This window comes from Halichoeres trimaculatus, unplaced genomic scaffold (assembly GCF_033239565.1).
Source record: "Halichoeres trimaculatus isolate MK-OKI-2021-1 unplaced genomic scaffold, fHalTri1.1 fHalTri1_scaffold_13, whole genome shotgun sequence".
NCBI lineage: Eukaryota > Metazoa > Chordata > Actinopteri > Labriformes > Labridae > Halichoeres > Halichoeres trimaculatus.
In genome coordinates, this window is record NW_027437191.1 from 16,076,965 (window position 1) to 16,090,782 (window position 13,818).

General features: G+C 39.8%; 1 protein-coding gene across 2 annotated transcripts; it reads left to right on the forward strand.

Moving 5' to 3' along the window:
• Positions 1-135: 135 nt before the first annotated feature.
• stx7l (syntaxin 7-like) lies at positions 136-11,988 on the forward strand. Of its 2 annotated transcripts, none has more exons than XM_074684518.1 (10): positions 136-232; positions 2,351-2,444; positions 2,565-2,634; positions 2,916-3,006; positions 3,125-3,262; positions 6,446-6,492; positions 6,585-6,675; positions 6,774-6,846; positions 9,095-9,177; positions 9,958-11,988. In XM_074684518.1, the coding sequence occupies exons 2-10, from the start codon at positions 2,360-2,362 to the stop codon at positions 10,051-10,053; spliced, it is 774 nt and encodes a 257-aa protein (XP_074540619.1). In that variant the 5' UTR covers positions 136-232; positions 2,351-2,359; the 3' UTR covers positions 10,054-11,988. The 2 variants fall into 2 exon arrangements, with proteins under 2 accessions (XP_074540619.1, XP_074540621.1); XM_074684520.1 differs by having other exon boundaries at positions 153-226; positions 2,349-2,444.
• Positions 11,989-13,818: the final 1,830 nt, after the last annotated feature.

Consider the following 13,818-nt stretch of genomic DNA (forward strand, 5'->3'; position numbering starts at 1 on the left):
ACACACAATGTTAAATTTGTTAAGTTTTAAGTTATATAGAAGCGTTGATATTTATAGGGCTTTTAAATTCGTGTTTCTTGTACTTTCCCCTTGTGATCTCATGTCTCAAACCCAACCCCTCTGGTGACTCCCATAGGGTGACCGTGAGGCTGACTCCTCACAGACGTCATGTGACTGACGGGGGCGGGGCTGAGAGTCCGGAAATTTGTCTCTGCTTCAATTCACAAGGAAGGTAAAGTTTAAACTTTTACAAAACTACCGTCAACCTTTGGGAAGGATTCATACTGACACATTAGCACGATAAACAACAGGTCACGGTGTTGTTTCATGTTTAGGGTACAAATGAATTAAAACAACTTGTTCGTCTTTAAACTAGAGGAAAATCTCCCAGCTGTTATGTCTCCGTGATTGAGGCTTGATGACTTTTTCACTCGCTGTACTCTGGAGTAAAGATTTTTAACATTTAACAACTTGAATCCCGGCAAATGTCTCAGAATTAAGTGTTTATTTTCTGCGCAGACGTCTTGTCGATGGGCAGCTGCCGTGATTTCCGCATTTTTTCCCCTGACAGATCGTAAAGTCGGTTAAAGAGACAAGTACAGACAGACAGACGGATAGCAGCTGTTCAACACGCAAATCATGGACGCGGAGATTGTTTAAGATGATTTAAAGCTTATTCTTGCTCTGATAAACATTGGTGGTAGAATGTCCCCGTCTGAGAGTTTCTTAGCAGATAGTCATTTGCATGCTAGTCGTGGTTTCAGTCCTGGTACGTCTGAAATGCAGGAAGTCTGCAGACCAACCTACAGTAGTCATGTCTGACCCAGCCCTGCTTCATTAAAACAATATTAAATGAGAGCAAATTGCTCATCTCTGTATGAGAGCCCTCATTAGACATGCATCCATTTTATTTACTCTGTTTTTCTTTAGTAAAAAAGTACTTTACAACATTTTTGAACTGAAGATCTCGATTAAGTTAATTCAAGATAATAATTGAGGCTTGCTGCAGAAAAAAACAGATATCACATGCACATGGCGTGTGTGTGATATCTGGTGTGTAACACACCAAACCAAACAGACACTTCTCACAGTATTAAGAAACATATTTACTGCCTGTTGTTTATTTGTTTGTTTGTTTGTTTTTTAAAGAAAGAAAAATAAAAAGAAAGGTTGGGTAGGAAAACCTATTTTTTCTATCATCACACACACTAAACAGAGGATGAATCTTACTGTATGTCAGCCTTTTAGAAAATATTAAGATTGAAAGTATTTTATTGAAAACCATTGAACAGTAGTGAAACAACAAAATCTTCATGTTTTATCTTCAAACCATGTCGTGCTTAAGCACACTTCAGCCCTGCAGCACGTTTCGATTGGCCAGTGTGGCCGCAACCGTGCCCTGCTTGAGCACAGTTCACTTCTCTGCTTTGGCACGCTTTGGAGAGGTGGGCTTCAGCATGGTTTACTTCATGCACAAGCACAATCATTGTGCTGACTCTGATGAGATCGCACTTCATGTAAACAGATGCTTCACGATGACGTAGGCGGGCCATGTGCGTGTGTGATACCCTCTAAAGTCTATACAGGGGTAGTGTGACCGCTAGCCGTACTCTACAGCTGTGGGGGGCAATCGTGCTTAAGCACGGTTTGGATGGCCAGTGTGACCGCGCCCTTAGGCAATAAAGTGTCCTGAGTTTTAGCTCTCAGATCAAAAGCAACAATGACTGGCTGTCAAACCTTCCGTTGATAAGATCAGTTTGTATGTAAGGATGGGCCGATCCCCGATCCCCCAAAATTAAGGAAATCGGCACTGTCTAGTGTAGGCTACACTGTTCATTGCTGTATCCACGAATGCAGGTAAAACTATGCCACGCACAGAGAAAACCAAACATAAACAGTGTCCAGAAACGGTGATAACTGGGTGCCTTTCAGGATGACCTTGTATATTTCAGCAAAACAAACTTCATACTTCACATTAAAAAAAAAACACATCTCTACAGTAGATGAGTTTTGGTGTTAAACTTATCTGCCTGCAATCCTTACTTGTCACCCACTAGAAACAGTTTGTGCGAGGTGATATCAAATAATTCAACAAAGGACATTGAAACTACTGAAAAGCTAGATGCTAGAGAGAGGAGATTGTTAGAGAGAGGATTGTTATTATCAGTACCACAAAACTGGTCTCTGTGTCATCAAATGTTTACAGAGTCTTATTCCAAGAAAAGGTTGAGCAAATCAGTGGTAAACATCAGTGGGAAGTGTTTCTGCTATTTGTCTTGTGGTTTATTTGCTTTATCTGGCCTATTTTTTGAAAAAAAGTGTCATGTTGTGTTGTTGTTTTCCTTCACAGGTCTCCATCATGGCGTACCAGGCTGGGATCCCTCAGGAGCCCAGTGCTTTGGTTCACAGCATTAGCTCCAACATCCAGAAGCTCACACTCCTGAGTAATACACACGCTTTACTCGCACAACTTTCCAGATTATTCCCACTTTAGTGACTTAAGATGGTGGATCACTCAAAAGTAGTAGTAGAGTAAATCTCTGTTCTCTGTCTTCTTTTCCTAGCTTCTGAACTGCAGAGAGCAGTTTCTCTTCTTGGGACTGAGCAGGACAGCAGCCAGCTACGACAGACGCTGTAAGTCATCAGAGTTTGCAAAATCACTAAACAGGACAAGGACAGGTTACAGAAATGTCTAACAATCAGTCTTTAAAAGTCACACCGGGCTGGTACTGTTCGTGCATTCAAAGCAAATACAGCCCAGAGCCAGCGTTGTCAATAGAGCAAATCGATTGCTTATCATCTGAAACTAGGATTTAACGGGATCCGTGTCCATCACATCCTTTTCAATTCTCCTCTTAATGTCTGGTGATCGTTTCTTTTCTCACGAAATGAATAACAGTTTTTATGATTCTCAGGAAACAGAAGCAGCAGCAAGGCAACCAGCTAGCAAAGGAGACAGACAGACTGATCAAGGCTTTCAGTGCACTTCCTGTTGGCCCTGATCAGGTACACAGGACCTTTTCCTTGACCAAAGTTCAGATTTTTCCTTTGTTTCTTTATTCTAATTTGGAACCACAGTGTTCAAAGTTGTGGTTTTGTTACATGTATTTTGTGTTTGTTTTAGCGGCAGAGGAAGATACAGAAAGAGCGACTACTGAACGACTTCTCCACCGCATTGAACAGTTTCCAGAAGATCCAGCGGCTGGCGGCGGACAAAGAAAGAGAGTTTGTGGCCAGAGTGAGAGCCAGCTCCAGGTTGTCTGTGAGTAATCTGCTGCGCCTGTGAAAACACAAGGTCAGGCTTGGACCAGAGTCTGTAAGATATTTCACTTAAGGACAAACTATCCTTTTGTAGGTAGATAAACCCAAATTAGCACTTTACACCTCAGCACCAGCTACAGTCATCATCAAATGCATTTCGTGTTGGAGTCATCTATTTAGCTGGTCCATTCTTGTGAATGTGATTCACCAGAAATATCTACAGATGTAGATCAAATGTTCAAATTTCTGCCCAAGAGTGAACGCTTGTTATATCTGCAGTCAAATAGATACTTCTTAGCTTCCACATCGGGTCGTGCAGGACCAGATTGATTTACGGCAGGTCTGTCTCTATGACAACACCACGCTGGCTAATGAAGTTTAGTAGTGAGGAGAGAGATCTGTGTTTTTCTCTGCTGAAAATGCTGTCTTGAATTAATTTTGTAGCAATGGTGGACACAGGAGCCTTACTTTCAGACAGAAAAAGTTACAGAAGAGCAGAAGAAAGCTAAAAAGAAGAGTGATACAGCTCGAGCTAAAGGCTAACACAGGGGCTAAGCTGTAAGTGATAATGTTTATACCAACCCATGTGCAGCAGTTATTCTGCAGTGGTCTGTTCAATCTTGAGAGTCTATCAATAAAATGAAGAGTGAGGTTACCTAAGCGCTGCTTGGTAGATGACTTGCAGGACAAAGCTAACCAGGATTCACTAACGTTACACATTATAGACAGGTTTTAGAGCACAGGAATGCCAGCTGTGCTGAACATAAACGGCTACTAAACTACTTACGAACTGTCAGTGTGATGTCACAATTCAAACCGTATTGCTGGATAACTATGCTCATAATACCTTCCCTCGGCACGTTGTGTCCAGTAAAAAGTTGTCTTGAACAAAAAAAAAAATGTTTCGATCCAACCTCCATTTAATTCCAAATCAAACACACAACCCCTGAAAGATATCAGCATCATCAAATTAGGGCTGTCAAATAATTCATTTCTTTTATCAGAAATAATTTTAGATTCTTGATAATTAACTCAGAGTTGACAAAAAATGAATTTCTGTTGTGAGTGTAAATTGAAGACCTATTTTTAAAGGCTTTAATACTCTTAGCACTGAAGTGGACAACTATGTCTGCTTCAAGTAAATGAATAGTTATCAGAAAAGACGACTTGAAAGAGACAGGGAATGAGGAGCATAGTTTGCTAGAAATGATTGTCAGCATAGGGTCTACCCTATGCTGACAATCATTTCTAGCAAACTATGCTGTGAGTTGAATCAGTAACTGCCATAGACTGTAAAAAAAAAAAAAGACGTCCGCTTGCTCGGCTCAAAGTGAGGTCTCCGCAAAAACTGCTCCCCCTGGTGGCTGGCTGCAGTACAGGTTTAAAAAATCCGGCTTTCCAGTCTTTCCAGATGGGCTGTGGTCAAACTTTAAAAAATTAATGCTCCTGGTAGAAATGTTTCTCACGTCAGATTGTTGTAGTGATTTGAAGGTATCATTTGGCTGTCCTGTATTCAAGTCCTCTTTTTTCTGAAAAGTTTTCTTTTCATTAGTTATAAGAGGTTAAAAACGAGGCTTTATGTAACGTTTAACGATGATTGACAGCTGCCGGTCTCCTGTATTTTTTCCGGGGACTGTAAAATATGTCGGGAGGCAGAGTCAAAAAGTGATTAGACTCTTGAAAAAGAAGGAGATTATTATTTTTTTCACCCAGCTCCACTCAGATTCTCCCAGAATCCCTCATCGTCTGTACTGCGCAGACTCTGGCTGCAATTGCTGCCAATGGCTGCGGCTGTGACGGGGGTATTTTGGCTTCAAAACCGTACAATGATAAATGGCGGAGCCACACTGTCCACCCTATATACAGTCTATGATCAATGCTGCAACAAGGACTATAGCTTCAATGCATGTGCTGCACACTAGGCACTCCCATGTGAACAATTTTCAGGAGGAATCTAAGATATGTTTTTAGAATATTAATTGTTTTACTGGGGGATGACTCATACCACCTCGAGGGCAATATCAGAGATTGATACTGATACAGTTGTTCAGTGAGGGTCCAAGTTTCTTAAGCATCTCGCTCATTCTCTAGAACTAGGTCAACGACTCTGCCAAAGACCACACGTGACAATAAAATAGTCTGTATGGTCAGGGAGTCCTCCCCTCAATTACGAGTCCAAATGCAGCCAGTGTTGGTGTCTTCAACTTGAGTTTTGAAAGGCTGATTGGTTGGATGTAAGGCCCAAGCAAAGAGGGGGACAGTTGAGTTTAAGTTCATGTAAAGATAAGGCCACCTCCACATCAAATATTGTGACATCCTAACCCATAACCTTAATTATGGAGTACTTCAACCTTTCACCCAACTTCACCGGCAAAGAGAGGACATCACAAGTGCACAAACTCTATGACCCAGTTACCAGCTGATTTAGATTTTTCTAAATTCACAGAAATGATGATGTTGGCGTCTCTGAATCAAATGTGGGAGGTTCCTTCATTTCAGGATTAATCAAGAGCATATCTCTGATAACTCCTGGTTTATGTCCCTGCAGAGCCACTGGTCAATGAAAGAGTGCTGGAGCATACAAATGTTTATAAGATGCACTTGCACAGAAAGCTGTGCATATCTATCACCATACTGATGTTTTCTGTACTTTTTGGTAGTTTTTCCCAACAGCTTCTTGTTGTCTTGCTGGTAAGGATTTAATGAAGCAAGGGGCTCTGTTAAGTTATTACTTTTGTTGTTGGTGCCTCTAATGACGTCTTATATTCAAAAAGATATAAAGATGCACAAACTAATGCTCTCTTATAACCAAGCTACAGGCTGTAGCTGTAATTATGACTGTTTCAGACATCCCCAAGAGAGCCAGCTTGTTTGGCAACTCTATCCCCTCTACGCTTATCTCACGGCACATAAATTGAATTATTTGTTCTTACTGGAACTATAAACAGGAACAGCTTCTTTCTGCTGATGTTTGTTACAAAACTCTTGGCTTGGGAATTCAAGACAGATTTTATTTTTTTCTTGCATTAATTTTTCTGCTCTGTGCCTAATTTTGTATTTTGTATTGTATATAATAAATAAAAAGTTAAATGGTCATTTTCATTGACTTTTAAGATTGTACTCTGCATAGTTACAAATGCTAAGCACAGCATGTATATTTAAACTTCTTAATCTCTTTTGACAGGGCGGGCAGCCTGATGACAGCTTTGGAAATGTTTCTCCTTTTCAAGGGTAGCTTTTCTTTTTTCATTGGTTTATTTAAGATCTTTATAACAAGTCCTGTAATAACTGTCACTGAGTTTAATCATTATTTTCTCCTGCAGTGACTCCCAGGTTCAGGCTCAAGCTGAGGCCATCACAGAAGAAGACCTAGTACTGATCCAGGAGAGAGAGTCGGCCATCAGGCAGTTGGAGGTGGAGAACATGACCACCAACATGTACCATATGTCAGCGGCTCTTTGTTTTTGGAGTTCACCCCAAAGTCACATCTGTCTTTATTTTCTTTGAACCAGTCTGACATCACAGATATCAATGACATCTTCAAGGACCTGGGGATGATGGTGCACGAGCAGGGGGACATGATTGGTGAGCCTTTGTTTCCTGTTTGTGGATTACTCAGTACTAATGAAACGATTAATGATGAAATATAAATGTTCCCTAACAGTAAACATAATTGTTTTATTCATACCACATGTGCTTCTGTAACCATTCACAATATAAAGAAATACTCATAACAAAGCCAGACCTGAAGAATCAGTGCAAGAACTTCAAACAGTAGAATACATACAGTCATTAGTGTCACTGTCGTTAGCACATTTGTTCATGATAGACAAAAAAGGACAATTCTTGAAATTATAGCAATAGTTTGAACTTTATTGAAACGTTTGATGTCTACTGTTGCTTTCACGTGAATCATAAATACAAGGATTTGCAGGAGTGAATTCCATGTCGAGTCAAAGTAAAGATGCTACTTCTTGTCGGGCAGTGCGAATGACACAAATTAGATGGTGTGAATCAGGCTAAATATACACAATTTTGGACGTGTTAAACACTTTTCTTGCTTCTCAAATCATATGTGATGCGATAGACAATCAGCAGTAAGATCTTCCAAAGATATTTGACTGAGACGGATGGCAGTCACTTTATTCACCCAGAAGATGTGAGACAAATTGTGACACTACCTTATTTCTATGGAAGCAGGATTGGCAAAGGAGCTCACATTGAGGAAAGTGAGGATGTCAGATTGTCCGGTAATTTGTAAAAACCTTTGTCTGTTACTTGGCAGGCTACCGGTTTTATAAGCAAGTTAGCACTGCCACAATTAGCACAACCGGCCTTGCAGCATAGTGAAGCTCAGATGACAACAGACTGGAGTTGTTTTTCAGAAGAAACCATCTTGGAAGATTGCTGTGTCTCAGAGCTCTTGAGAATCGAGCAAGTTAATCCCATAAATTAAAATTTTCTTTTTGTATACTCAAATTAAGTATAAGCATTTGGTGTCAACACGACACATTAAGCTCACCCCAACAAAGCAAGCAAAAAAAATCTGTTTTTCAATCATGTATTTTTCAGGCTGTTTTATATCTAAGTAAGGAAATAAAATATAGAAATAAAGACGTCACAAAATGATAACTGCTGTCAACCAAGCCTCAAACTACCTCAGTGTTTTGTCCAGATTGGGATTCTTAATTAGAATTTGCCAAGTCCCTTTGCAATATCAGTTCACATTTCTTTAAAGGTCCCATATTATGCTTCTTTTCAGTTTAATATGGATCATTGATGTCTTTATGAAATTGTAGTAACATGTTTTGGTCCAAAAAGACAATAAATCAAGCACAGCAGCATTGTTTCCAGGCTCTCATAGCCCCTCTGTACAGAACGCTCTGATTTAGTGGGCGTGATCTTCATATGTAAATGAGCCACCGCTGATACCGCCCCAGTCTTCCGTGTCACTGAGAGCGGCGCCACGAGCTCTGAGTGCACAATGTTTAGAAAACAGCAAAGCTTGTTTACCGTAACATTACAGGCTAAAACAACAGGCTAACCGCAGCTAAAGTTAGCATCCTGATGCTAACACAGAGACCAGGGGGACACTTAGGAAAAGCTCTTACATCTGCTCCACAGCACACAGCATTTAAAATACTCACATTTCCAGGGTCTGAGGTTTGTTGGTGGATGGTTGGTAATGCGCCTGGATTCAAGACCAGTCTATTCGCTAGCCCTCTGTTGTACTGTCCAGAGTTGGAAAAGCAGTCGGCCGTGAAGTGACTAGCACACACATGCACAGTTTTACTGAGTGTAGCTGGCACATTTCCTTGGTAAATGAACTCTAGCCACTGAGTCTTGTCTTCTTCTGAGATGGGAAGCTTGTGCATGATGGAACTATGTGGCTGTTGACAGCCAAAAACAGCCACACTCCCCTTCCCCCTGGGGAGTGGGCGGGGAGGGGGTTCGGGGGTATTTGCTCCGGTGAACAAATCAGGTCAGACTTGCTCCTGATTGGTCAAAAAAGGGAATCGCTGACTTCGGCAAACCCTGGGAATTCCGAACAGCTCGTTTTAGGTCAGGATTTTACATTCACAAGCACTACTAAGTACAGGTTTTATCATTAAATATCACATTTTGTGGGCTGGGAGGAAAGCCAAAGGCCAAAAAATTTAACTAAAAAACTTAATAAAGTGATTTTTGCTTAATATGGGACCTTTAATATAAGTTTGGTTATGCAGCTCTCAGCCTTAGATTGTGCTTAAGTCGTGATTGTAAACATGACATTTAACTGGAAAAATATCTTCTTCAGTCCTGCTAAATGTAAACTTTGTCTTTCTTCATACAGACAGTATAGAAGCCAACGTGGAGAATGCAGATGTGAATGTCCAGAATGCCACACAGCAACTGGCTCGTGCTGCAGATTATCAGGTAAAACTCAACAGGACAGAAAAAGAAAAGTCAGAACTGAGGAATTAAATGTATAAAAATAAAAGATTCCAAACCAGTTCTATTTTGCTAACAGAGCCAACTATGTGAAAGTACCAGATAAGAGCAGGTGAAATAAAAGTGTCAGGGGTTGGAATACACAATTAACTGCTCCAACAGTGAAGCAGCAGCAGTGGCCTACTTCAGTACTTCCTGAACAACACATACTGTGACAACATAAGTATTGTCACATCGGTCAAACACTGCTATTTGCAGCTAAGCTAATTTGATGATAAAATAATGTGAAATCCTCACAATAAAAGTCCCCTCAAGTTTTGTGGTTTAACATCTTTTACTGTGAAACGGCCATGGAAGGAAATGGCATGTTATTAGCTGTTATATTCTGACTGAAGCACTGTTGAATGTTTGAAATGTATTTGAACATCAATGGTGTGAATTTTTTTTATCTACCAAAGAGGGGGCATGCAAAAAAGTTTGGGAGAAGAGGAGGAGTTTAAATGTAGTAGAAGTGAGCTGGCAGACCAAGAGTGTGTCACAGTGTGAGTCAATGACTGCTCCGCCCCCTGCACAAGGACTCTGGTAATTCAGGCAGAGAGAAGGAGGCGTAGAGAGAAAATCAAAAAAGGCTGAGTCACAAGGTGAGCTGATTCACGCAGTGAGTCACTTCAGGTTATCAGCTGTCCTGAGCAATCCTGTCAAATCACATGTTATACATAGTCAGTATTAGAAAAACTACATTCTGCTTTGTTTGTTTTCCTCTAGCGGGGCTACCGGAAGAAGATATGCATCCTGGTGATAGTGCTGGCTGTAGTTGCTGTTATTATTGGACTTATCATCTGGGGGGCTCTCAAAAATTGAGAGATTCTTTTCCTTTCTCTTCTTCTCCTGTTAATTCATCAGCATGGGCACAAAGGGTGAGACATCGTCCTCTCTTCTCCTCATCCTCCTCTTCCTCTCACTCTCCTCGTGGGGGCGAGTTTTTGAGATTGTCAGTTGCAGAGATCCCACTAACAGGACTGCACACTCCTGCACTGTAAAAAGCATTAATAGAGCTGGTAATCAATGATTGAGTCATAGACACAAGACAATGCAACACACAAATATTATAAATGCTGCCATTGAAACACTGTTTCCTTTGACAGGAAAGTTCATTAGTTTAGGTTCTTATCTGACTGTCAGTCCTCTGTGTGCAGTCAGCCAGACGCTTTGTTCAGTCAGGTCTGAAAGTTAAATGAGACACAGTTCAGATAGACTTCTGAGTGCAATGAAGCAGCTAGGACTGCAGCCATCTTTTTAATGAAGCGGCTTTTTGGTGTTAATTTAACTGAAAGCCTCTCTGCTTTTTTTTTTTTTAAGTTGATAATCTTCTGGAGGAGTGTCAGATCAGCAGACTCCCTCTACTTGTGATTGTGTTTAAGTCTTACCAGAGATACAAATTGTCTCTTTGAACAGTAATTTAATCAAAATGAAATTTTCTATTATTTTTGGAGGGATGGCTGCAGAAAAATGCTGGAAACATTTTATTTTATTTTATGACTGTAGAACATATTAATTTTTCATATTCTTTATAATTGAATGAAGAAATTGACCTTTTTATGATGTTCTTATTTGTTAAAATGCCTCTGTATCATATCCTGTATTTTAAAGTTAGAGTTGAATCTGCCTGAAACTCTATGAAGTGATAGTTACTGTACTTAGATATTTTTAAACTTGTGTTTAAGACAGAACACTCCACGATGAATCAATCATTTGATCACAATCTTAAGAATTTATTGTCACTCTAAGTAGTTAGTGTGTCTCTTTTGGGCTGAACAAGTTGTTCAGAAAGATTACCTGGAAGGAAATGAAACGACCTGACTCACTGTTGATGATTGCACATATCAAGAGAAACATGTAGAGTATAGATGAAGAACATGTTATAGCCTAAGTAGCTTTGTTTTACTGTTTTAAGTCATTTTATGGGTTGATACGAGTTAAAGGTAACCAAAGCAATGTCAAAACATCTGGTCCAGAGGAGGGGTCAGTTCAGCAGAGCTAAAGTCACAGCTTGTTTTTATACAAGGGTTTTTGTCCACAAGCTGTTTTGACACAGTGAACCATGGACTTTTAATAAGACAGATAATGCATCTTCACAAAGACTCTTAAAGTTAGCACACTCCAGGGTGTAACAGATTCTTATCAAAGCAGATGACTATGTAAGGTTTAATGACTCATGTGTTTCTGCACATTATGTGTGTCTCTACTCTGCAAGTGAAGTGTACACTGAAGTTACACCCCTGACTAATAAATTAAAACTAAACTTCTTCTAAAAGTCAAAAGGTTGGCATGAATCAGCAGCTCTTAAAACATGGGGGCATTCCTAACTCTTTCTCTTACTGGAGTTACAGCTTGTAAAAGGTAGCCTTGATGAGTAGTCACAGAAACGTCAGCTAACTCGAATGTATCTGAATTCCTCGCTCCATGATTTCTAAGAAAATACCCCTCAATGTTTGAATGTACCCCTCAAACTGTTGTGTGTTAGATGTTCATTGAGGTGTGCTGATTCTCACAGTTGACTGTGAATATTTCACCAAATTCAAACTGGTAAGTGCAGTATACTGAAGCAAACACTAACAAAGATGGTTTGCTTCAGCTCTCTGACTAAAACGTAAATGATGATCATGTTTATTTTTGAAGCTGCCTACATTATGCATGTGTGAAACTAACGTGAATGTAATGACCCTAAAAATGATTTTTACTGAAGCAAAGTGTTTTATAATGCTCTCAAATGTATAAATAAATTTAAAGTTTATATTTGTTTTGTATTAGTCACTTTAATTTTTTTCTTTAACTAAGTTGAGTGGAGTCTTACAAATCTGTTAATATTTTTTTTCTACAATAATGAGAAGTAATAATGCATTTTACAGCATTTATTATTTTTATCTCAATATCACACATACTGCTTCTCTTGCTCTGTGCTATTACTTTGTGTATTTTTAAAGTGCCATGTAGCATAAATATGACCCTAATGCAGAAACTGATTGTTGATTCAACAGAATCAGCAGATCATGATTGGAGTCAGGGGACACAAAGCTCAACTTAATATTTGTCTCTTATTTAAGTGGAACTGAATCCAAAAACAACAACTGCATGTCGTTAACCTCTGTCAACATCATGGTACGACTGGGATTTTTACTGTAATAATCTGATGTAACAGGGGAGGTCAGGTTTGGGTCAGATTAATGGTTTCCCATATTTTACAATGAGACGGATCCGGAGACCTCTGCAAGCGTGGCCTGGAGGATGAAAAACTAGTTGTAGTCTGACAAAAGCAAAAACAGTGCAAGTCGAATGGTGATGGAGAGGGAAAACTTAGAGGAGAGGAGAAAAGATCTTCTGTCACTCAATATCAGTTTCATTAGATAGTTGATGTTTAATTGTGTGGGGTCAAACTTGTTTTCAGCCTGGCTGTTTATTTGTCCACTTCCTTAAAAAAAATTAAGGTTCAAGCAAGGTTTTATAACCGACCCATCCCTTGTTCAAATACAGGCAAGGACAAATTACGTACTGGCTGTACTTAGTGGGTCAATTTGGTGTGTTAGCTTTCAGTGATACTGTCTGATAACTGCAGGATTATTTGTGATTTGGACGTTTAAAGTGATAATTCATTTGCTGCCTGTTATACAACCTCACAAACTCATTTTCCAAGAACAGCAATAAGTAATCTTTTTCTTGAAATAAAGGTCCAAAGACAGTTATGTGAGCATGAGACCAAAGGCATGAGACCAAACGCTGTATTCATACCTACACATGGACAGATGAAAAATAATAAGAAATGAATGATAATTAAAATAAACCATTATAGAAAAATAGATTAGAAAAATAACACACTATTCATGTGAATCTGGATCCATTTTTGAAACGTTTTAATAAGATTTAAAGGTCCCATATTGTGCAACAATCACTTTATTAAGTCTTTTAGTTAAATTTGTGGGTCTTTAGCTTTCCTCCCAGCCCACAAAATGTGATATTTAATGACAAAACCTGTACTTAGTAGTGCTTGTGAATGTAAAATTCTGACCTAAAACGAGCTGTTTGGATTTTGTGGATTTACCGACGTCAGCGATTCCCTTTTTTGACCAATCAGGAGCAAGTCTGACCTGATTGGTCCACTGGAGCAGATATCCCCCAACCCCCTCCCCGCATCTGGAGTGAAATCGCTCCACCAGCGGGGAGAGGAGTGTGGTTGTTTTTGGCTGTAAACAGCCACACAGTTCCATGCACAAGCTTCCCATCTCGGAAGAAGACAAGACTAAGTGTCTAGAGTTCATTTATCAAGGAAATGTGCCAGCTACACTCAGTGAAACTGTGCATGTGTGTGCTTGTCACTTCACGGCCGACTGCTTTTCCAACTTTGGACAGTACAACAGAGGGCTAGCGAATAGACTGGTCCTGAATCCAGGCGCATTACCAACCATCCGCCAACAAACCACGGACCCTGGAAATGTGAGTATTTTAAATGCTGTGTGCTGTGGAGCAGATGTAAGAGCTTTTCCTCAGTGTCCCCCCTGTCTCTGTGCTAGCTTCAGGATGCTAACTTTAGCTGCGGTTATCCTGTTGTTTTAGCTTGTAATGTTACGGTAA